The sequence below is a fragment of the Labeo rohita genome, chromosome 17, assembly GCF_022985175.1.
Source record: "Labeo rohita strain BAU-BD-2019 chromosome 17, IGBB_LRoh.1.0, whole genome shotgun sequence".
Lineage (NCBI taxonomy): Eukaryota > Metazoa > Chordata > Actinopteri > Cypriniformes > Cyprinidae > Labeo > Labeo rohita.
In genome coordinates, this window is record NC_066885.1 from 14250711 (window position 1) to 14274750 (window position 24040).

The following is a 24040-nucleotide window of genomic DNA, read 5'->3' on the forward strand; positions in this document are numbered from 1 at the left end:
CAAATAAATTTAATAAAGAGCTTGCCAAGCTGGACATGAGGATACTTCTCCTTAATACTTTTTGTGTGTCCTGCACAGTTTAAGCCCAGTGCCACCTAGTGTTTAGGAGATGGGGAAAAATTACGAAATAGATCTAAGGCTGTTTTTCTTACGTTTTCTGCAATTCTCATATCACTTTTTGGGTGAAATCATCTTAAAAATGTCTATAATGGCTTAAAGAAAATTTTTGAACCCCGGTAATTGTCGAATTACCAGTACTGACGTTACCCATTTCTAGTTAACAGTTTCTTAAATTACTGAAATTTTACTTTAGTGTTTAGTGAGTTTGTTTTTTTTCAATTCAAACTCAGTTCTAAAACATTTCTTTTTGCAGAATTTTGTCATTGTGAGCACAAATGTGTGGGAATCCTGTGTTTTTGTTTTTTTCTAAAGTGAATTGACTTAATGTAACTAGTATCATCCTCTCTTCTCATGGTCTTTTTTTTTCTCTTGTCTTTCAGTGGCCCAGTCTGCAAATGGGACAGACGACTCTCTTTTGCGTGGGGGGTTCCACAGTTCTCCCCCCAGTAGTAGTCTGATGATACAACCATCTTCCATCCCCATGTTGAGCACCTGCTTTAACAAACTCTTCTCTTTATTGCAAGTGCACCATGTTCAGGTATGAGCATAGTCTGGATTTCTCACTTTTATTTACCAAGTTTGCCTTGAAATTTAACTTCCTGAATCTTCTTTTTACTGTGAGAAGTTACAGAATTACACCACCTTTATCTCTTTGTCTGTCTAGTTGGAATCTTTACTGCAGCTGTGGTTGACTTTGAGTTTAAGTTCCTGCTCTGGAGGCTCAGAGGAGAGCGGCTCAGACATCTTCCTCTTTAACGCCAGCAGAGTGCCCACAATCCCTCTTAACCAAGGTGTGACATTCACTAAATGATAGAACACTTTGATTTGAGGATATTAGCATATTTTTGAGGAGATTATAATGAGATTATAATGACTATAATTCTTTTCTCTTTCAGCCTCTATCAGCAGTTTCCTGTCAGTGCTTGCATGGTACCCCAACACGTCTCTGAGAACATGGTGTCTTGTCCTGCACAGTCTTACCCTCATGACAAATATGCCTGCTAGTGGTGAGTATCTGACAGGCCAAGCCTGGCTTTGGTGTGTTTCTGGACTCACTGAGATGTGTGGGTGTTCCCACAGGGAGACCTAGATTTCTATATGTGGGTTTTCTCTTGGGGAATCCCGCCAGCTCAGCAGATCCGTGTTGTGTTGCTCTTCCACAACCTGATTATAAAAGCAAACAGTCTGGTGACACACTTTCGGATTAACTCTGCCCGATAATGTGTGTGTTGCATCTGCAGCCTCCAGCAGTGGGATGGGTGTGCAGGAGAGCACAGCCCAGCAGATGGTGTCTGACCCCACACTTGTGCACGTGCTTGTGCGCTTCCTGTCTGGAGGAAACCCTCACGGCACCAGCCAGCACAGCTCACAGGTATTAAGCTTAATGAAGAGTATGCGCATGACTGGATTCATAATGATATATTTGGAAAATGCCTCACATACTTCCTCTCCATCTCTATTTCCAGGTCGGCCCCACTGCAACACAAGCCTTGCAGGAATTTTTAACCAGGTTGCAGGTGCACCTGTCCTCCACATGTCCACAGATGTTCAGCGAATTTCTGCTTAAACTGTTGCACATCCTGTCCACCGAGAGGTAGATGATTAATTCACTATTTATGTAATTAAACTGGTGCTTATTAAACATTTGAACCTTTAACATCTTTTTCATCTTATAGGGGTCCATTCCAGTCAGGTCAGGGTCCGTTAGATGCACAGGTTAAGCTTTTGGAGTTCACCCTGGAGCAGAACTTTGAGGTGGTTTCTGTGACCACCATCTTGGCTGTCATCGAATCAATCACCTTTCTGGTTCACCACTACATCACTTGTTCAGATAAAGTCGTCTCACGCAGCGGTTCGGACAGTTCTGTAGGCGCTCGTGCCTGTTTCGGCGGCCTGTTCGCCAATATCATCCGCCCTGGTGATGCTAAGGCTGTGTGTGGTGAGACCACACGAGACCAGCTGATGTTTGACCTCCTGAAGCTGGTCAATGCTTTGGTGATGCTTCCGCTGTCAGGTGATCGGGAGTTCAGTGGGAGGCTGCCCCCAGCTGGTGGAGCCACTGACAGCGTGTCGGATGAAGAAAAAGTGTGTGGAAGCAAAGAGTGTGGGGCCGCCGGCACAGCGCAACACCAGGGACCAGCTGCAGGAGTGGCAGATCTGGTTTTGGCCAATCAGCAGATTATGAGTCAGATCTTGTCAGCATTGGGGCAGTGCAACAGCAGCGCCATGGCCATGATAATTGGTATGGAAACTTATTTTCAATTAAAGGATTAGTTCACTCCAGAATTAAAATTCCCTGATCATTTACTCACCCCCATGTCACCCGAAATGTTCATACATTTTTTTCTTCAGCTGAAAAGAAATTAAGATTTTTGAGGAAAACATTCCAGGATTTTTCTCTATATAGTGGACTTCAATAGGAGCCAGCAGGTTGAAGGTACAAATAGCAGTTTCAGTGCAGCTTCAAATGGCTCTACGCGATCCCAGCTGAGGAATAGGTGTCTTATCTTGCATAACAATTGGTCATTTTCTAAAGAAAATAAAAATTTATATACTTTCTAACCACAAATGCTTGTCTTGCACTAGTACCAACTTAGTGTTTACAAAGTAAACGTGCAAAGACTAATGCACTTTATAGGGTTCATACAAGGTGCTTGAAGTGATTGAATTTGACTTTTTGAAATTGAAGGCCTAGAAAACCCTTGAAAATAGCATTTCTAAAAAGGTACTTGAAATGTGCTTGAATTATGTGAAAATTTTTTCAGTTAATGTCATAAGACAGGTAAGCTAAACCAGTAGTAGTACCTACAGTGTTGTGTAAACATGGCTGAAGATGCAAAAAGAAACAAATGAACTGAATCACTTGAGTGAGTCATTAACGGCTTTAACAGCATTACACTGGAACGGCTCCGATTGATTGCTAACTTGTGACTTCGATCATTCATTTCAAGTGATTCACTAGCAAAAACCAGATCAAATTAAAAGAGCCAATCATTTTAGAATTACGACATTGCTTTTAATGATTTTAAAAAGCATGTATAGTGATGGGTGAAACTGTGCTTTTCGAAACTCCAAATCAGTTAAACTATTTTGTCGCAAAATGATTTACTGTTTCGAAGCGTTCCAGTCGGATGACATATTGCGAATCATTTGATTTAGACCACGACTTCAGAGCTGGTTCATAAATGAGTCATGGTCTGACATGATGGTTCACAAATCATTATTCAGTTTGGGTTCACAAATTATTTGATTTAGATAAGGATTTTTGGAGCCGGTTCTGAGTCATTTGATTTAGATTGGAACTTGCCGTATAATTTTGTTAGTATATTTTTATTTATGATATGTTATTTATCTTTTTTAGAATTTGAAAGATAATACATAGTTTAAGTGAGATCTCTGATTGAAGTCCTTGAAAATCAAAAAAAGTAGTGCTTTAAAAGTCATGGAATTTGATTTTACAGCATCTATACAAACGCTGTCTTTACAAGAAAGGTAAAACAATGATGTCGGAGAAGTTTGAAGTTGGAGGAGAAAATGGGATTTTTGAACCGGAGTACCCAGAAGAACTAACAACGCGTGACCTTTCCAACATGTGTCATGTTGTAAACGCACATCCCAGAGCTAGTGCAAGATAAGCACTTGTGGTTAAGAAGTATATACATTTTCTTTTTTCCAAATATATATATATATTTTTGTTTGTTTGTTTTTTTTATAAAGAAAATGACCAGTTTTTTCACTAGATGAGAGCCTTATTTCTTTGCTGAGGTAGTGTAGTGCCCTTTGAAGCTGCATTGAAATTAGAGTTTGGACTTTCAACCCGCCAATCCCCAGTAAAGTCCACTACATGGAGAAAAATCTTGGAGTGTTTTCCTGAAAAACATTTTTTTACGACTGAAGGCAGAAAGACATAATTACTGTTTTTTTTAATTAAGTAAATGCCGATTTGGTGAGAATAAGAGACTTATTTGTATAACGTGAATTTTCTCTTTGTAGGTGCTAGTGGGCTTCACCTAACCAAACACGAGAACTTTCATGGTGGGTTGGATGCCATCTCAGTGGGCGATGGCCTTTTTACCATCCTGACTACTTTGAGTAAAAGAGCCACATCTGTCCAGGTCATGCTGCAGCCTATTCTCACTTACATGGCCTGTGGGTATATGGGCCGACAGGTAAGACTCGTAAGAGAACACATTCCAATAATTTTTACCTTTTAGGGGACATACATTCTTCGTATATAAAGAAGTAATATAAAACCGTAAACAATCTCTGAGTATTTGTCACTGCGTCTCGTCAATGTTGAGTGGTTTTATTATTTTTTTGACAGGGATCTCTATCAACCTGTCAGCTCTCTGAGCCATTACTGTGGTTTATTTTGAGAGTGCTTGACACCAGCGAGGCTTTGAAAGCCTTCCATGACATGGGTATGCCAACACTAACACTTTCTAAAGAGATAAAACTCTGTTTGAGCTGGTCTGTATGTTCAGACTCTGTCTTTGTGTTCATTTAGGTGGTGTGCAGCTCATTTGTAACAACATGGTCACCAGCACACGAGCCATCGTGAACACTGCACGCAGTATGGTGTCCACTATCATGAAGTTCCTTGACTCCGGGCCTGGTAAAGCAGCAGATGGCAGCCTGAAAGCACGAGTGCTCACCTCAGAACCAGACAACGCTGAAGGATTGCACAACTTCGCCCCTCTTGGTATAGCAGTCATAAGCCCCATCTTTTCATGTAAACATCTGTATTAAAAAGTATTTATATTCAAAGTTCATGCTGTTCACTTGTAGGTACCATCACCTCCAGCAGTCCCACAGCACAGCCAGCGGAAGTGCTGCTGCAGGCCACACCGCCACATCGACGAGCCCGTTCTGCCGCTTGGTCCTACATATTCCTTCCTGAAGAGGCTTGGTGCGATCTCACCATCCACCTGCCCGCTGCTGTTCTGCTCAAGGAAATTCACATACAACCTCACCTGGCGTCCCTCGCTAGTGAGTGTGCACGCACAATGCAATATTATTGGTCAAAAACCCCACATGACACAACTGTATGTTATATATGGACAATATAAAGACAGTTTTTCTTTCTTTCCCAGCATGCCCGTCCTCAGTGTCTGTGGAGATCAGCGCAGATGGTGTAAACATGCTTCCCCTGTCGACCCCAGTCATCACTAGTGGACTCACGTACATTAAATTCCAGCTGGTAAAGGCAGAGGTGGCGTCTGCTGTGTGTTTGAGGTTGCACCGACCACGGGACGCCAGCACGCTTGGCCTCTCACAGATTAAGCTTTTGGGCCTGACTGCTTTCGGAAACACTTCCTCTGCCACTGTAAACAATCCATTCCTGCCTTCCGAGGACCAGGTCTCCAAAACCAGGTATTGGAAGTCATCTAAAATAATCAGTAGTTTTATTTCCTGTTTTAAGCTTATTTCTATTATAACATCTCATTTTCTTTTTCTTTCTCAGTATTGGCTGGTTACGACTGCTGCATCATTGCTTGACTCACGTTTCTGATCTGGAGGCCATGATGGCCAGTGCTGCTGCTCCAACGGCGAACCTCCTGCAGACCTGCGCTGCCCTCCTCATGTCCCCATACTGCGGCATGCACTCGCCCAACATTGAGGCGGTGCTGGTGAAAATCGGCCTTCAGTCTACACGCATAGGCCTCAAGCTCATTGACATCTTGCTGCGTAACTGTGCTGCTTCTGGCACCGATTTGGCCAGTAAGATTTTTTTATAAACATTGTTTTTTTCATTCATGATTGACTGCTGTATTTGAATGTCAAGCAGTGTCGTACTAATTTATGTGATATGTAAATTCAGAGAGCCTATATTAAGACTAGTTTAAGTTTGTTCTGTTTTTGTTAGGCTTTTATTTTTATCTGATTGTTGTTGTTGTTTTTTTTGTTGTTGTAGATCTGAACAGTCCACTGCTCTTTGGACGGTTAAATGGCTTGTCATCAGACTCAACTATAGACATTCTCTACCAGCTGGGCACCACTCAGGACCCCGGTACCAAGGACAGGTCTGTTCTCTACATCATAAAGAAAAATTAAATCATAAAGCCTCCTAATGGAGCTTGTCTAAAGTGTTCAGTTTGATGTGAGATTCTTTCCAGAGTCGGTTTTATATATGTTGATATGTTGATTATTAGGGCTTCCCCCAATAGTTGACTAACCGTTAGTCAACGAGAAGAGTTAAAATTAGAAAATGTATTTATTAGAATTTTTTTTAGCTGAGGGCAGCCCTATTGATTATTTAATCATCAGCACACATTATTATACTATATTCTACTTAAAGGGATAGTTCACCCAAAAATGAAAATTACCCCATGATTTACTCACCTTCAAGCCATCCTACATGTATGTCTTTCATATTTCAGACAAATATAATCAGAGTTATATTAAAAAAAAATGTCCAAGCTTTATAATGGCAGTGAATGGTGGATGAGGTTTTGGAAGTCCAATAAAGTGCATCCATCCATCATAAAAAGTACTCCACATGGCTCCAGGGGTAAATAAAGGCCTTATGAAGTGAATTGATACATTTGTGTAAGAAAAATATCCATATTTAAAACTTTATAAACTGATCTATAGCTTTTGCTAACTGTTGTACCCTGGTTCACAAGAGAGTGGCATTCCAGCAGATGACATAGGACGTAAGTGTAGCATAATCAAGCAAAGGAAAGCCATTTTTCTTTCCAAACCCTTATTTTGTACTTCTAATTTGTGACTGGTGTTTTGTTTTGCTCTCTCCTCTGCGCTTCTGCGTTTGTCACTTCTTAAACTATGCCTACATCCTACGTCATGCGCTAGAACGCCACTGTTTCATGAACGCGAGTACGACAGTTAGCAGAAGCTAGAGATTCCGGCTTATAAAGTTTTAAATATGGACATTTTTCTTCGAAAAACGCATCGATTCGCTTTAGAAGGCCTATATTAACCTATGTGGAGCAATTTTTATGATGGATGCACTTCATTTTTCTTCAAAATCTCAGCCATCATTCACTATTATAAAGCTTGGAAGAGCCAGAACTTTTTTAATATAACTCTGATTGTGCTCGTCTGAAAGCGAAAAGTCATATACACCTAGGATGGCTTGAGGGTGAGTAAATCATGGTGGGGTAATTTTCATTTTTGCCTGAACTATCTCTTTGACAGATCATTAGATCCACAGTGCTGCTTAAAGTTTTAAAGTCTTCTATAAAAGAGAAAAAGGAGGATCTTGCGCTAGCTTCAAGCCACATGTGACATGATTTTAAGTAAAAAATTAGGGCTGTCAAACGATTAATCGCGTACAAAATAAAAGTTTGCCTAATTGCCTAATATATAATATAAATTATATAAAAATGATAATAAATACATACACTTGTTAATATTTTTTAAGTATACGTTTGTATTGTGTTTGTATTACATATCAAAATTACACACAGTACACACGCATATATTAAGCAAACTCAAATTTTTATTTGGTATGTGACTAATAACGATTAATCGTTTGACTGCCCCCCAAAAAATAGAATTTTAAGTATTGAAGTCTTTTAAAATCCACTCTGTATATCTGTTATACTGTTAAACCTGTACAGGTTCATACAAACTTTTTTGTGGTTTCTGATTTCTTGGGTTATTTGATTGTGTTGTAGGATCCAGGCTCTGCTACAGTGGGTGTACGACTCGTCCCGGGTTGCTGCCCTGAAGCAGAGTTCTCCGTTGAGCTATGCTGGTGCGAGCGCTCCGCCCTCACGGGAATACGGGTTGCTCATGCCATCCCCGTCACATCTGCACTGCGTGGCCTCCGTCTTATGGCACAGTTATGAGCTGCCCGTGGACTACGACTTGCCCGGACTGCTCAACAGAGAGCTTTTTGAGTAAGTCCGCAAATCTTTTTGCAGTCTTGCGATATAAAATGTTCAAGCAAGATGAATGCGGATGAATGCGTGTTTATGCCTGAGGTGCGTTTTGATGGTCTTCACTGGGGAAGGCTGAGAGTACATATTCTGCTTTTTTTTTTCTCTGTGCTCTTCTATATTTCATTCAATCTTCAGGTATGAATACTTTATGCGTACCGAGTAGAACAAAGTGAAACAACCTTTGCTATGAGCAAATACAACAGCGGCAGCCTTTACCATGAGCATTTTGGTGCATTAGTAAATCATGAGGCTGTTTTTAGGCAACCTATTAATTCAAAAGCTTCTTGTCTTTTCTCTCGCAGGTTGTTGTACAGCTGGTCCATGTCTTTGCCCTCCAACATGGTTTTAAAGAAGGCTGTGGACAGCTTGCTTTGCTCCATGTGCCATATCCACCCAAGTTACTTTTCTCTGCTCATGTCTTGGATGGGAATCGTGGCTCCCCCAGCTGCCCAGACAAATGCACAGCGCCGTATGGCCATGACTGACGATGGCAAGAAACAGCATGACTTAAACAGCGCCGCCTCGCTTACAGATGACTCCAAACATGCTCGGGCACCAGTAACTGTGCCCGTCTCCCTCTCAGAGTGCCAGTTGGTGACCCTGGCAGCTGCGTCCCAGTCTCCCGGTGCCATCCAGCAGCTGTTGGACTCTGGTCTGCCTTCCTTGCTTGTTCGTAGCTTAGCTGACCTTTGCTGCAACCTGCTGGTCAGCGCAGACCTTCCCTTGCCTGCAGGATTCACCACACAGGCAGAGAGACGCCAGTACTCATACAACCAACCCTCGTCATCCTCCACAAACAGGCCGCCACTGTCTCCTGAGCTGGCAGCGCCCGTTTTGCGGTTTCTAACAGAAGTAGGAAACAGTCACACCATGAAGGACTGGTTGGGTGGGCCAGAAGTGAACCCACTGTGGACCGCACTGTTGTTTCTCCTCTGTCACTCTAGTGCCAGTGGGGCTGCTAATGCCAGTGCAAGCAATGGCAGCAACAGTAGTATTTCTGGGCATGGTGCATCACCAAGCACCTCACACGCCAGCGCCGCACCTCACACCTCAGGGGCGTCTTACTCGCTGGCGTCGACGAGCCGGAGCAGTGGACTCACCACCCAGCAAAGGACAGCCATTGAGAATGCAACAGTGGCTTTCTTCCTGCAATGCATCTCCTGCCATCCAAACAACCAGAGGCTCATGGCACAGGTGTGTTTGGGTGCTTTTTGAGTTTTGTTTGATATTTTTCATAGACAGTGAAGTAAAAGTTAATAAAAAAATACAGGCCTATATGTAATTTTTATCACAATTGAGGTCAAAAGTTTACATCCCCCTTTTAGAATCTGCAAAATGTTAATTATTTTACCAAAATAAGAGGGATCATACAAAATGCATGTTATTGTGTATTTAGTGCTAACCTGAATAAGATATTTCTCATAAAAGATGTTTACATAGTCCACAAGAGAAAATAGTTAAAAAAATAACTTCGTTCAAAAGTTTACATCCCCTTGATTTTTAATAATGCGTTGTTACCTGAATGATCCAGTTTTGTTTTTTTTTTTTTTTTGTTTATTTTATTTATTTATTTTTTTTGTTTAGTGATAGTTGTTCATGAGTCCCTTGTTTGTTCTGAACAGTTAAACTGCCTGCTGTTCTTCAGAAAAATCCTTCATGTCCCACAAACTCTTTGGTTTTCCAGCATTTTTGTGTATTTGAACCCTTTCCAACAATGACAGTATGATTTTGAGATCCATCTTTTCACACTGAGGACAACTGAGGCACTCGTGTGCAACTATTACAAAAGGTTTGAATGCTCACTGATGCTTCAGAAGCCAAACAAAAAACAAACATTAAGAACAGGGGGGTGAAAACTTTAATTTGAAGATCAGGGTAAATGTAACTTATTTTGTCTTCTGGGAAACATGTAACTATCTTATGTAGCCTCTGAAGGTCAGTACTAAATTAAAAAATATATTCAGGCAAAATAAGAAAAACTTACACATCTCACATCTTCACCCCTGGCTCTTAATGCGTTGTTTTCCTTCTGGAGCATCAGTGAGCATTTGAACCTTCTGTAATTTCAGTCCCTCAGTTGTCCCCAGTGTTAAAAGATAGATCTCAAAATCATACAGTCGTTGTAAAGGGTTCAAATACACAAAAATGCTGGAAAACAACACAGTAACAACATTATTAAGAATTAAGGGGATGTAAAATTTTGAACCGGGTCATTTTTATACATTTTATCTTATTCAGGTCAATACTAAGTAAACAATAACATGCATTTTGTCTGATCCCTCTTGTTTTGGTAAGATAATTAACATTTTGCAGATTCTGAAAGGGGGATGTAAACTTTTGACCTCAACTATACATATGTTGACTACAGGATTTTTACTCAAAAATGTGTGGAATTATACCTTTTAGCCTTCTTCCTTGATAATATGTATTCTTTAGAAGGTTAGTTCACTCAAAATTTTGTCATTAATTACTCACCCTCCTGTCGTTCCAAACCCGTAAGACCTTTGTTTATCTTTCTGACACTCTATTGACAGCAATGCAACTGACATGTTCAAGGCCCAGAAAGGTAGTAAGGACATTGTTAAAATAGTTCATGTGACATCAGTGGTTCAACCTTAATTTTATGAAGCTAAGAAAATAGCAAACAAGAAAACAAAAATAACGACTTCAATCAGCAAATTCTTCTTTTTGCTGGGCATTCACGAGAGTACCACGGCGCGTGGGGAATGTGTAGGACATTGGGGCTGGGTCAATTAATAATATGTAAGAATGGTACAAGTGATCTGTATTTTTCGTTGTTTGTAAAGGTTCTGTGTGAGCTTTTCCAGTCGGCTCCTCAGCGAGGGAACGTTCCGGTCTCAGGGAACATTTCTGGATTTATACGTCGGCTCTTCCTACAACTCATGCTCGAAGACGAGAAAGTTACTGTCTTCCTTCAGTCTCCCTGTCCGGTTAGTGATCTCTCACAGACGCACACACACAAAATCTCACAACATATGCTTTGAAAATCTATCTAAAGCTGAAACATTGCTGTTCTAAGCAGTTATTTTATTTTATATAGAAGTTTTTTTGCTTGGTTAGTCTGTTAAATGATTTATTACTGTTGCTGTAAAGCTCAGAAAAGCCTCTTCACTTACAAGGAAAAGTACCTTGACCTTTACATCATCTCTGAGGGATTTAAACCTCCACTGCCTCTGAGCTGCAGTTCTTTTCAAGGCTGGGACACCACTAGGGGGCAGATTTATCCTCAAATTCTTGTCAATCATGCAGAAGTCCACACACACTGGTGCATGTACCCAGTTATTTAGCTGGGGAAAATGGCAAGTTAAGCGGAAAATAAGTTGTTTGAGAAAATCGTTTTTGCAATTCCATCCAGTGCCGCTAGCGGCCACATTTCACCTTTTAATATAATCTAAATGTTGGAGGACATAACCAGCTCACCCCTTATATGACACGTAGAGTTATGCCTCTCCTCCGACTGCCAAACCGGAGCGAAGCCAAATCGTAAAGACGTAAGACGTCTTTTTTTAGCCGGAGAGTCATTCAGCGGGTCGTTCCTCCAGTAAATTACGGCGAGACTGTGTGCGTTTCAGGTCAGATTAATCATCGGGCTTTCACAGAGAGTCCCGACAGAGGGGCTCTTAAAAGTTAATGTTTACACATTAGATCAGGCCAGAGCGGCGTACGATCCGGGGGCGTCCTCTCAAAGGCAGGGATGTCATTTTTCCTTTTCCGATGCACCTTTAACTCAACCTTCAAGAGAAATTAAGATGTCTGGATCGCCCATGTAGATAGTGGAAATCTTCAGCGATGCACATTGTTTTTTTTTTTTTGTTTTTTTTTTTTGGCCAAATGCCATTGCTTTCAAATTCCTTGTTTGTTTTTTCCCTGTAGTGGTAATGTTATAACGATGACATCATGATCATTATTAGTAAACGGTCAAATGACATTTGAGGCAAGTTTAAATCTCTTAAAAATACAGATTTGTAAGAAAGCAGAAAAGATGGATTCTTTGTTTAAAGTGTGGAGAAAGATTACTCACTCAAGACTGGTATGCAGATGTGGCAAAATGTAATATTTTATGATTGATTAGTAACTTTAGAAACAAATTGGAAACAAATGCAAAAATGATTCTGTAGGAGCATTTTCATGAGGAATTGAAGATCTAACATCTCAAGATTGTCTGTTTGTGTGCTTCTCTCTTCGTCTGCTTTAGCTGTATAAAGGGCGCATTAATGCCACCAGTCACGTGATCCAGCACCCCATGTATGGAGCAGGGCACAAGTTCCGCAAACTGCATCTACCCATCTCAACCACACTGTCTGAAGTATTGGACCGCGTCTCAGGTATGAAGACATTGTAATACACTACTGTTGTAGAGTTTGGGGTCAGTAAGATTAGATTTTTTAAAAGAAATCAATACTTCTATTCAGTGAAGAGGCATTAATTAGAGATTCAAGTGCGTAGCACTAGAAGCACTATTATAGTTGTTCGAATGGCCAAGGATCAATAGTCCCCATGTAATACTGATTGTGCAGACCAAACCATAAGTCGTAGAGACGAAACTTGGAGGGATGGTAGTACTCACACCGCCAAAAACATCACCAAGGCTCACCCCACTTAGCCTGATGGGCGAGCTGCAGTGATCAAAAGTATGAAATTGCTCATAACTCCTAAACCGTCAGTCGCAGATTTAAGTGTCTTATGTCAGTGTAATCCTTGGCTCACACTAGACAAAATGCATGCCACAGATTCAATCGTAAGCCTGTGAAATCTTTGGGTATTTTGGATTTTTTTTTTTGCAAAACCTACTTTTGTGAACTAGTTTTCACCCGATCGGAACTGAACCAGTGCAGGAAGATTCTCTGGAGAGTGAATGTCAATAATTATCCAAAAAAGTTAAACTTAAGACTCACCATCGCAAAAGGACGCCAAAACGTTTGAAAGGCCTATAACTCCTGAACGGAATGAGATATCCTCGCCAATCTCAGAACATGTATGTAAGAACTCAATCTGAGTTCACAGGGAAAAAATTGCGGAGCTTGGCCACTTGGTGAAGATATGTAAACAAAAACATAAAAATGGCTATAACTATGCAACCATTTGTCCTATCAACATGAAAATCGCTGTGCATGGCCTTGGTCCAAAGTGCCACAAGTGTCTATAAGGACATTTGCGTATATCAAAAAAATGACCGCTATTTGCCGATGAATTTTGAGAGCCTAATAGACGAGGTTAACGAAGGCTAATCAGAACAAAACTCTGCCTTTTTCAAGGCCATAAACGATTTTACATTGCACGTTTTTTTATACATACGCATGATATTCGTATGATACGATAGAATTTCTCATTCCAGACAACTTTGTCTCTAGAACCACTGCTGTCAATCAAATCACTTGTTAAATGATTGAGATGATGTAAAAATTCGCTTGAGAAAACCTCTGCAGTATAATTATCTAAACTTTCTAGGTCAACAATTATAAAAAAAAAAAAAAATTTATTGACCCTTTGGGAAGCTATAATGGGGTTGTTTAGAAAAGTGGCCTGTCCAAATTTACCCCAAATCCTATAAAGCCTGAACTCAAAAGTTCACGAAACCTGGTGAGCATATGCGACAGGTGATTCTACACAAGCATACAAAGTTTTAAGGAGATCAGATCATAGCTGGCGCTATAACAATCATAATTGTTAAAAAAACATAATATTTCAATTATAAATTTACTGGATTTGTCAAAAATGTTTTTTAAAACATTGATTTAGGTGGTTACAGGCTTGCTAAATAATGTCTTTTTTAATATCTGCTTAAATGTATTAAAGCGCTTGAACCCCCGTAATCGCTGCTTGCAGCTATATTTAAATCAGAAATGACAGTAAGGACATTTACAATGCTATAAAAGATTCCTGTTTCAAATAATGCTGTTTATCAAAGAATCCTGAAAAAATGTATCATGTTTTTCAACACTGATAATAATACATGTTTCTTGAGCAATAAATCAGCACCATATACTGTTTTTACTGTATTTTAACCAAGTAAATGCAGGTTTGGTTAGCATAATGGTCATCTTTCAAATATATTTAAAACTCTTGTTTAAAAGCTTTTGAATGGTAGTGTATGTTGACCAGAAAAACATGTTGACATAAAACAAAGCTGTATATAAAATTAGACACATATACACGGTGTATAGTTACATCTACTGTACAAGTCTTCACCCTCTTTCCATCAGTTTAGTTGAAATACTAGAAATAGCATGTCTAGCAGTCATACAGCAGTCTCGTTTTACATGCACTCTGCGGTAGTCTATCAAATCTATTAGATCCAGCTTTTTCCACATCTTCAGACTTTCAAGGTCTGATGCACAAAGCATGTAGGGCTGGATCTGCCATGTGGCATGGCCATCAGCATACATGTGTGATGAATGGCTTGTCTCCAGAGACCTTGAGTGTGGCAGATACAGTCTTCGTTTTCTCAGAAGATGGCGAAACTCATCGTATATATGTATGGTGTCTCTGAGCCGTTCTCATACTCGCATCACTTCCACTGATGGAAGACCCTCACAGGAAGCGCAGCATGTTGTTATCCTTATGAATTGGTGTGTCTTCTCAGGCATATTACATCTTTACCATTAATTTTTCAGATTATCAGTTAAACTGACATGTACATCGATGTATATGTGTCTAAAGGGAAATGTATTTTAAGAGCCGCAGGCTGATTGAAGAATACACACACACACTGTGATATAACATATAAAGATCTTGCGTTTTTTACCCTTCAGACACGCCCAGCATCACGGCCAAGCTGATCAATGAACAGAAGGAGGATAAAGAGAAGAAAAACCATGAGGAAAAAGAAAAGATGAAGGCTGATAATGGTTTCCAAGACAACTACAGTGTTGTTGTTGCCTCAGGTACTATTTAACCCCGTCTCCTCACTGACATTCAGAGACGTTTTAATATTATATTGCCTTAAGGTTAACAATCTATGCTGTTAACTCAGAGATCATAGACCTTTGATCTAGTTTACTCATGTTGCATCTCGTCTTCATGCTTTGTTTCAGGTCTGAAGTCTCAGTCAAAGAGGGCCTTGTCCACTCCTCCACGTCCCCCGTCCCGACGAGGGCGTGTCCTCAGTGACAAGCTGGCAGCTTCCTCAGGAGTCGATCCGTCTGCCAAAACCATCAGCGTGCCTGTCTTCCACCTCTGTCACAAACTACTGCCGGGTACAAACGCACACTCTTGCTCTGTCACGCGCTCACAATCTGTCCGGTCCTCTCGCCCACTCTGTACTCTTCTGCGTTCCCGCTCATCTCTCACCCTTCGCTCCTCCATACTGATCAGGATGAGAGTAGAGGTCACCTCAGTGCCTGTCCCTGTCTGCCTGCCACTTCACCTCCCTGCATTTATTTAGAGATGCAGAGAGTCTGTTGAATGTCAATTACATCTCTCGTTGTCTCATCCTGTCCCATGTAAAGAGCCTTTCAGAATTTCAAAAGTGAAGCGTTTCATTCATGCTTCACTAGTGTCACCAAATAGAATTTGTTTTGCTTGGTTATTAATCAGTTGAAAATGTTTTAATAAACTGTGGTTCAAAACCTTTTCTCTCTCCAGGTCAGCCATTGCCACCGGAAATGACCTTGGCTCAGCTGCTGACACTGCTGTATGAGCGTAAACTTCCTCAGGGATACCGCTCCATTGACCTGACGGTCAAACTAGGGTCAAAGGTCATCTCAGACCCCGGCCTCTCCAAGACAGATTCTTTCAAAAGACTCCGTACCGAGAAAGGTATGTAATCAACTTATGCATAGACACGTGCATAATTTTCATTAATTGAAATTTAGCTGAAATAAAACGTAAATACTAGAGCTTATAAAACTCTAAAAGTACTTTTTAGTACATCAATTAAGTAAATTGTTGTACTAAAATTACAAAAACTGAAAATTAAAACTAAATAAAAACTAAAAATCTTAAACAAAATGATTAAAACTCCTGTAAAAAGCTCCTGTATGAGTTTCTTGTCTCATATTTATGTCATACGATAAGCGATGTCACACAAGTGCTGTTTGTCCCAAATATAATGAGTGCAAATGTGATTTTATACAATAAAAGTAAGAAGTTAATATTGTGTCATATTTTAAACACAATACTGTCTGTTTTTGCTCAGTTTTGCCAAAAAAATATTACCTATTAAGCCACAGCAGAGTTGTTAGTCTCCGAGCTACGCAGAGGTGTTTAGTTTCTAAATGAATCCATGTTTTGAACGAATCGTGTGAATCAGTGATTCAAAGGCCCATTCATACCGTTTCTGAATGAATCACCCGCTTGAACGAATCGAATGCATGAATAAAGGCAGTTTTAGTTACTTATTTAGAGTATTATTTAATTTACTCTTTTTAAAAGTGAATATATATAATTTTCCATTCAGTAACTGATGAACTATTCATTTAAAGAACCTACTCATAAAGAAAATTTGTTAGTGAATTAGACTGTACTGGGTGCACTGAATGTTTTGGACTCATTAAAAAGTACATTAGTCACTGTGTTTTTGATGCACTAAAAAGAACAGGCTAATAGAAGTCATTCATAGAAGTCATTAATTGGAAAAAAGTAGAAAGTTATTTTTTGCCATGATATTCAGTCTGTGTTCCCACCCAAGGTTCTTCTGCAGTTTTTAGCTTCCCTCTCCCACATATCCTGTTTTCTGCCAGCCTAGGGAAAAATAACCTGATTGGCCTTGTGTGTTTGTGCTTGCGTATGCGTGTGTGCCCACACATATTTCCCCCCCAGTGTCCTGCACCGTCAGATGTCAAATGACTTTGCTTTGCTCTGTCAATGATGTGTTCATGCTTTCCGAGGGATACAAAAAAGCCGCCCCCGTCCTGACAATGACAGCTGCCTCCCCACCAGATTGCCAATACTCTTGATTGATTCTGCCCTGTTGGAATGAGCGAATGTTCATGCACACACGTATACAGAGTTCCTCTTAAAGCTGATGATGTCAGCCCAGGTGAATCTGCTAACACAGACAGAGCTCTGGATGTCCCACCAGTTGCCTTAATAAGGCACGACAAAATGTCAAGCAATGAATCTCACTTCTTCTCGTGTTAATCTGAGTCTTTTTCCTAATTAGCAATGACAAGTGATGTGCAGTGATATAATTTGTCATTCATTTGGTTTCGCATCACTGGTAGTGGTAGAATTTTGTTGATCCAAAATTCTCCTTTACTTGTATTTTAAAGAAAAGTTTTAGTTAAAAACTTTAACAGAATTGAACTAGCATTTACTAGTAAACCTCCACTGTTACTGTTTTATTAGCTGTCACTGTTTTTCTTTCATTCTTTCTGTCTGTATTTATTAATTAATTTATTTATTTATTTATTAATTTATTATTATTATTATTATTATTATTATTATTATTATTATTATTACAAACTTAGCTACACATTTTTGCAAATTATTTTTGGTGGTATTGTGATAGTAGAACTTAAATACTTAACCTGGAATATTAATTCAAAAAGTATATAAGTGCAGTCAAATCGATGTATCGTGATTAATTGCATCTAAAATAAAAGATACAATTTGTGTTTAAACATATTTGGGCTGCCAAATGATTAATCGCGATTCATCACATACAAAATAAAAGTTTGAGTTTGCCTAATATGTGTGTGTGCTGTGTGTTATTATTATTAAATATAAATACAAACACATTCATGTATATATTTAAGAAATATTTACAAGTATATATTTATTATAATATTTATAGCATTTGTATTATATAGAAATAAATATATTTTGTACATAAATAATATTTCTCTTAAATATATACATTAATTTGTGTGTATTTATATATGCACACATATATATTAGGCAAACTCAAACTTTAATAGCACACAAATTAATTTGTACATGTGTATATCTTGAAAATATTTACATGTGGGTGGGTGGGTGTGTGTGTATGTGTATATATGTGTATGTATATATATATATATATATATATATATATATATATATATATATATATATATATGTATGTACACACACATGTAAATAATCGATTTGACAGCACCAATATATAAAGTTTTTATGTTTCCTGGCCAGTTACAACATTCAGATCTGGTATAGAGACAGTGTAGCAGTATTTTGCATTCAGTGAGCACAAAAAAGTGATTTAACACTGCAAAGTTGCCACGTTGTGCCTTGTCGAGACACTGTGTCAGGGTGTTATACGGGACTGAACTGCGAGCTCTCAAACTGTTGAATTTTCATCTTGAGGTGGAGATCTGGCACTATTTGTTTACTTCGCTCCACTGGCTTTTCCGAGCACACAGCGTTCGTTTGTTTGTTTGGCTCAGTAAGGAGTCTTGGAGCAGCCTGCGTTTGATGGCACCCGTAGAGTCTGGCATCAGAAGTTTTCAGTTTAGTGATGGTGCCTAGGGGACTCACCCCACCCTCCGGCTAATTGGCCGTCTTAGCAGAGTCAAATCACTGTTGGCGTAACCAGCTCTGCTTCTTTCCACCCACTTTCATCTCGCTCCCCTCCGTCGAGGAGCTGAGAGGATGCTTACCGGCTCAGGGATAATTCTCTCCTCTCTGTCTGGAGTCCGTCCATCTCTCTGTGGAGGAAGTGTGTGGAAGACACTCCAACCACAGGCGGTGTTCTGAACCGTTGCCGCTTGTTACTGTGATGTGCCATCAACCTGTTGGCGATGAGTTTGTTCCTGGACACAGACTCCAGACTTGCAAAGTAGGTTTACTGAAACTTGCTGGTCTGTTACGAAACGAAGATCAAATACGCCCTACTGACTTCCCTACAGCAGTGGTGGCGTTAGTGTATTTCACAGCTTCTTTGTTCATCTTTCCAGCAAGAGTTTTTGGCTTCGGGTTTTACATTCGTCTGCTGTTTCCTTGCACTGATCTCAACATCAAAGAGACAAGGATCTCTGATTCCAAACCAACCAACTGAAATAACAACAGTTTAAAAGAAAAAAGACTTTCATCATCCCCAGAGCTGGAATTCATGAGTAGTCTGTAAATACTTGTTCTTTCTCGGTCTCACACTTGTTCTGTTCTGGCCTTCACACAGACAGGAATGAGGAGACTAACATCCTCTCTTGGAAGCTGCATCTCTAAATTAATTCTCTGGAAAGCACCACCATTGCAAATATAGTTAAAACACAAATTAAATTTGAAATTGATTTTTGTTCATGACTGTGAAAGTCATAGAAAGTAATACATTGTAGTGACTGTACTTTTTTTAGGTTCATAGGCTAGAAATTGGTCTCAGGTAAAGTAAAACTTGCTCAAAAGTGGTTTGTGAGTGTGTTATTTGTTTTGAGGCAGTGCTTTTCAACAAATCCATTAAAGGAGAAGTTCACTTCCAGAACAAAAATGGTAAAGTAACAGGTAATTTACTCACCCTCTTGTCATCCAAGATGTTCATGTCTTTCTTTCTTCAGTTGTAAAGAAATTATGTTTTTTGAGGAAAACATTTCAGGATTTTTGTCCATATAGTGGACTTCTATGGTGCCCCCGAGTTTGAACTTCCAAAATGCAGTTTAAATGCAGCTTCAAAGGGCTCTAAACAATCCCAGCCAAGGAATTAGGGTCTTATTTAGCAAAAGGATCAGTCATTTTCTAAAAAAAAAAAAAGGACAATTTATATACTTTTTAACCTCAAATGCTTGTCTTGTCTAGCTCTGCGATGCACATGCGTACTCTGTGTAATCCGGGTCAATACAGTAGGTTATATCAAAAGCCTCCCATCTCATTTTCTCCTCCAACTTCAAAATCAGCCTGTATCGCTGCAGAAGTACCAACCCAGTGTTTACAAAGTGAAAATGCAAAGAAGGTCAAACGTCCTTTACAAAAAAAAAAAGGTAAAACAGCGATGTAGGACGAATTTGAAGTTAGAGCAGAAAATGAGATTGCAGTTTTTCAACCTACTCTAACTGTATTAATCCTGATTACAGAGTTTGCACGTGGATCGCAGAGCTAGACGAGACAAGCATTTGAGGTTAAAAAAAATATATAAATTGTTATTTGATTTTTTTTTTTTTTTTTTTTTTAAATAACCGATCTTTTCGCTAAAGCCCTTTGGAGCTGCATTTAAACTGCATTTTGGAAGTTCAAACTCGCAGGCACCATAGAAGTCCACTATATGCAGAAAAATCCTGAAATGGTTTCCTCAAGAAACATAATTTCTTTATGGCTGAAGAAAGAAAGACATGAACATCTTTGATGACAAGGGGGTGAGTACATTATCTGTAAATTTTTGTTTTGGAAGTGAACTTCTTGAAACCATTCCATTGATTTATTCTGAATTTGTGTAATTGTTAAAAATGAATCTTGCATGTTTGGAAAGCTTGTGGACAAGTCATTGGTCAAAAAGTGTGGGAAGCCTACAACTAGAAGCTAATAAATCTTATGATTTACTAGTAGTAAATTGCAGTTTCAATGCAGCTTCAAAGAACTCTACACAATCCCAGCTGAGGAATAAGGGTCTTGTCTAGTAAAATGATCTGCCATTTTCTTAAAACAATAATAACATATATACTTTTTTTTTTTTTTTTAATACATCACAAATGCTCGTCTTGCACCAGCCCGACTTCACACATTACATAGTCATGTTGGAAAGGTCACTTGTGACGTAGGAGGAAGTACCCAGACCCAGTGTCTACAAAGCAAATGTGCAAAAAAAGTGAAGCGCCCTTTACAAAAAAAGGTAACAAAAATGTCGGACGATTTTGAAGTTGGAGGAGAACATGAGATGGAGTTTTTCGCACTGCCCTACCTTTTTGAACCGTATTACACAGACTAACCACTCGTGACCTTTCTAATGTGATTGCATAATGCGCAAAGTCATAGATGTGCATCACAGAGCTAGTGCAAGGTGAGCATTTGAGGTTAAAAAGTATACAAATAATTTTTTTAGAACATGACTGACCATTTCGCTGCATAAGACCCTAATTCCTTAGCTGGGGTTGTGTAGAGCTCTTTGAAGCTGCATTGAAACTGCAATTTGGACCTTGAACCTGTTGGCCACCATTGAAGTCCACATATATGGACAAAAATCCTGTAAAGTTTTCTTCAAAAACCTTAATTTCTTTTCGACTGAAGAAAAAAAAGACATGAACATCTTGGATGAGTGAGTACATTATCAGAAAATTGTAATTCAGGAGGAAACTAATCCTTTAAACTCTTTGTTTTATTGTCAGCCGTATTTAGGTCTCTCTAATGTCTTAAACTGAGACGACATATCAGCTGTAAACTCTGTCAAGCAGGTTTGCATTTGAGTGCGGTTTCATTTCTATTCTCCCAAAACATTTAACAGCCAGTATTTCCTGCGAATCTCTCTTCATTCTGTCGCATCGATCCTCAATCTCAGTAAAGAAAAAACCTGATTTACAGGAATAATCTGATTTATGAGAACAGATATGAGCTCTTGTGCGGTACTGCTCGGTTGGGCATCATGGTTTATGATGTGAACAATTGAGACCACTTTATTTATAGCTAGACGTTTTAAGATTTTATTGACGACAGATTGAATGATGCGTTTCCTTTCTGCTCTTTCCCTGTAGATCACTGTGAGATGCTAAGCGGCTGTCCCGACGATGAACCGATGACCCCAGGTGACGAGGGCTTGGATGCCGCAGTAGACGACACCCTCCTGGAGACCAGTCCTATCCAGTCCCCCTTGCAGGTTTTCGCAGGTATGGGCGGCTTGGCGCTCATCGCAGAGAGACTTCCCATGCTGTACCCCGATGTTATCCAGCAGGTCAGTGTATTTGCAAGCTTGCTCTCTTTACAATTCTACCACATAGGTAATTTTTTTGTAGTTTCACTCCATTTCTGCTTCATAAGCCCTTACGGGCTCGTCCGGTGACCGTGAGCTCAGGTTAGTCAGCAATTCTGTTCATTTGCGTGCCCTCTGAATCCGTTCGTCCGGATCGTTCTGTGCAGGTCAGTGCCCCAGTGGTGCCGTCCACCACGCAGGAGAAGCCAAAGGACAGTGATCAGTTTGAATGGGTCACCATCGAGCAGTCTGGGGAGCTTGTTTACGAGGCACCCGAGACCATCGCGGCCGAGCCTCCGCCCATCAAATCCTCTGTTCAGACCATGTTGCCCATTCCCGCCCATTCATTGGCGGCGTTCGGCCTGTTTCTGCGGCTGCCGGGATATGCTGAAGTTCTGCTGAAGGAGAGGAAGCATGCGCAATGTCTGCTCAGACTGGTGCTGGGCGTCACAGATGATGGAGAAGGAAGTAAGTACCGCTCAAGTACAAGAAGCACTACTTTAATATAAAGTGAATCTAGGTTTTTGATATTCAGTGTGTGTTGTTCACATATCCTTTAGCCTTGTGTGTGTGTGTGTGTGTGTGTGTGTTTGACAGACAGAGAGATTATTGATTGAAACAGAGCAGACTGATGTGGAACATGTTTTTTGATTCCCTCATCAGCACCCCCTGCATATCTGTGTCTGCCATCAACCACTCAAGTCACTGTCGCAGAGACCTCTCAGACTCACCTCTCATGTTAAACAGGCAGTTCCTTATAGTCAAAATATACTTCGAATTTAACCACCTCTACTAGTTCAAACAAACCTTCAACTGAGAATCAATCTTCTCTAATGGTTGTTATACATAAATACCCTGCAGGCAGATACACACGCAACTCTGTATTTGCCCTACGGGAAGCATTGATTGGGTTACTGCGTGGTTGCTTCATCGATTGGTTTAATTGAACCTGGATTGGCTGCCCACTGTGTGTTTCTGTCAGTCTGGACTGTTGTTTGGTCACCTGATTACTTGATGTATTGGTAGACTAGTTGAGTTTATTATTGAGTGCTAGAGAAAATGATGTTTTGATTGTTGAAGGCAGGTTTTTCTCATCTAGAGATCACTTTTCATTCTTTCCAACTATCTTTCTTCCTCAAGGTCACATCTTGCAGTCTCCCTCTGCTAATGTTCTACCCACGTTACCCTTCCACGTGCTCCGGTCCTTGTTCAGCTCGACTCCTCTCACCACGGATGACGGGCTGCTGTTGAGGCGTATGGCTCTCGAGATCGGTGCAATCCACCTCATCCTGGCCTGCCTATCTGCTCTAAGCCATCACGCTCCCAGAGTGCCCAGCGGCAGCGCTAACTCCAGTGAGGTCAGTGACGACCATGAGAACATTAGAGTGTAACCACATGCGTTTACATATCAAAGCATTCAATGGTCACACAGTCAACTAAGGATTGAATACACCGGTACACAAAGCGGTAGTTCACCCAAAAATGAAAATGAACACATGATTGGGTGTTGAGATTTTGAAGCTCAAAAAAGTGCATCCATCCATCATAAATCATACTCCACATGGCTCCGGGAGGTTAATAAAGGCCTACTGAAGGGAAGTGATGTGTTTGTGTAAGAAAAGTATCCATATTTGAAACTTACGCACATTCAAAGAAAACAATGTTCAAGCGAATGACATAGGACGTAGCTGTAGCGTAAGCTTTGGTGATAAGTGATGAATGCGCATGTAATGAATGGAGTGACCAAAACAAAACACCTGTCGCATATAAGAAATACAAAACAAGGATTTAAGAAAAATGTCGGAGGATTTCAATATAAGCTATGAGGAGACTGATTTTCCCTTGCTGTAAACAAAACCACGTAACATTTAATAAAGGTGTATCAATGCACATGTTTTTTTTAATTAATTTTTTTATATCGTGAGATAGAGTGCAAGAGATCAACAGTCTGAAGTAGCTGTTCACTTAACAATCACTAAATGATCTCGTCTCAATCTGCTTAATCTTGGTGATTGATGTCAGTGCCCTAAACTATGTTATAATGGACTATTTCACATCCAGAGATGTAGTATTAGATGATGAAGTTACTAAAGAGGAGGAGTCTAATGACAGTAAGTTATATGCACGGTGCGTGAACAGTTACGCTGTGCTCGCTTTTATAAATGTAAACTACAAGGTACACTATTTGTGCTATCTGGACATACAATGGGTGATCAAAACTTCAGAG

General features: G+C 39.9%; 1 protein-coding gene across 6 annotated transcripts in view; it reads left to right on the top strand.

Annotated features, from left to right (window-relative positions):
• Positions 1 to 24040, top strand: part of birc6 (baculoviral IAP repeat containing 6) — a 112468-nt gene that overhangs the window by 42551 nt on the left and 45877 nt on the right. For all 6 annotated transcript variants that reach the window (XM_051134261.1, XM_051134266.1, XM_051134262.1 and 3 more), the window contains exons 41-63: positions 501 to 658; positions 785 to 911; positions 1017 to 1127; positions 1362 to 1492; positions 1587 to 1714; positions 1797 to 2362; positions 4114 to 4289; positions 4445 to 4541; positions 4628 to 4822; positions 4909 to 5109; positions 5214 to 5493; positions 5585 to 5841; positions 6035 to 6143; positions 7761 to 7985; positions 8330 to 9221; positions 10835 to 10978; positions 12244 to 12373; positions 14801 to 14932; positions 15083 to 15244; positions 15633 to 15806; positions 21599 to 21795; positions 21981 to 22281; positions 22954 to 23171. In XM_051134261.1, the coding sequence (XP_050990218.1) occupies positions 501 to 658; positions 785 to 911; positions 1017 to 1127; positions 1362 to 1492; positions 1587 to 1714; positions 1797 to 2362; positions 4114 to 4289; positions 4445 to 4541; positions 4628 to 4822; positions 4909 to 5109; positions 5214 to 5493; positions 5585 to 5841; positions 6035 to 6143; positions 7761 to 7985; positions 8330 to 9221; positions 10835 to 10978; positions 12244 to 12373; positions 14801 to 14932; positions 15083 to 15244; positions 15633 to 15806; positions 21599 to 21795; positions 21981 to 22281; positions 22954 to 23171 (5111 nt within the window). The remainder of the gene's footprint in view (positions 1 to 500; positions 659 to 784; positions 912 to 1016; positions 1128 to 1361; positions 1493 to 1586; positions 1715 to 1796; positions 2363 to 4113; positions 4290 to 4444; positions 4542 to 4627; positions 4823 to 4908; positions 5110 to 5213; positions 5494 to 5584; positions 5842 to 6034; positions 6144 to 7760; positions 7986 to 8329; positions 9222 to 10834; positions 10979 to 12243; positions 12374 to 14800; positions 14933 to 15082; positions 15245 to 15632; positions 15807 to 21598; positions 21796 to 21980; positions 22282 to 22953; positions 23172 to 24040) is intronic.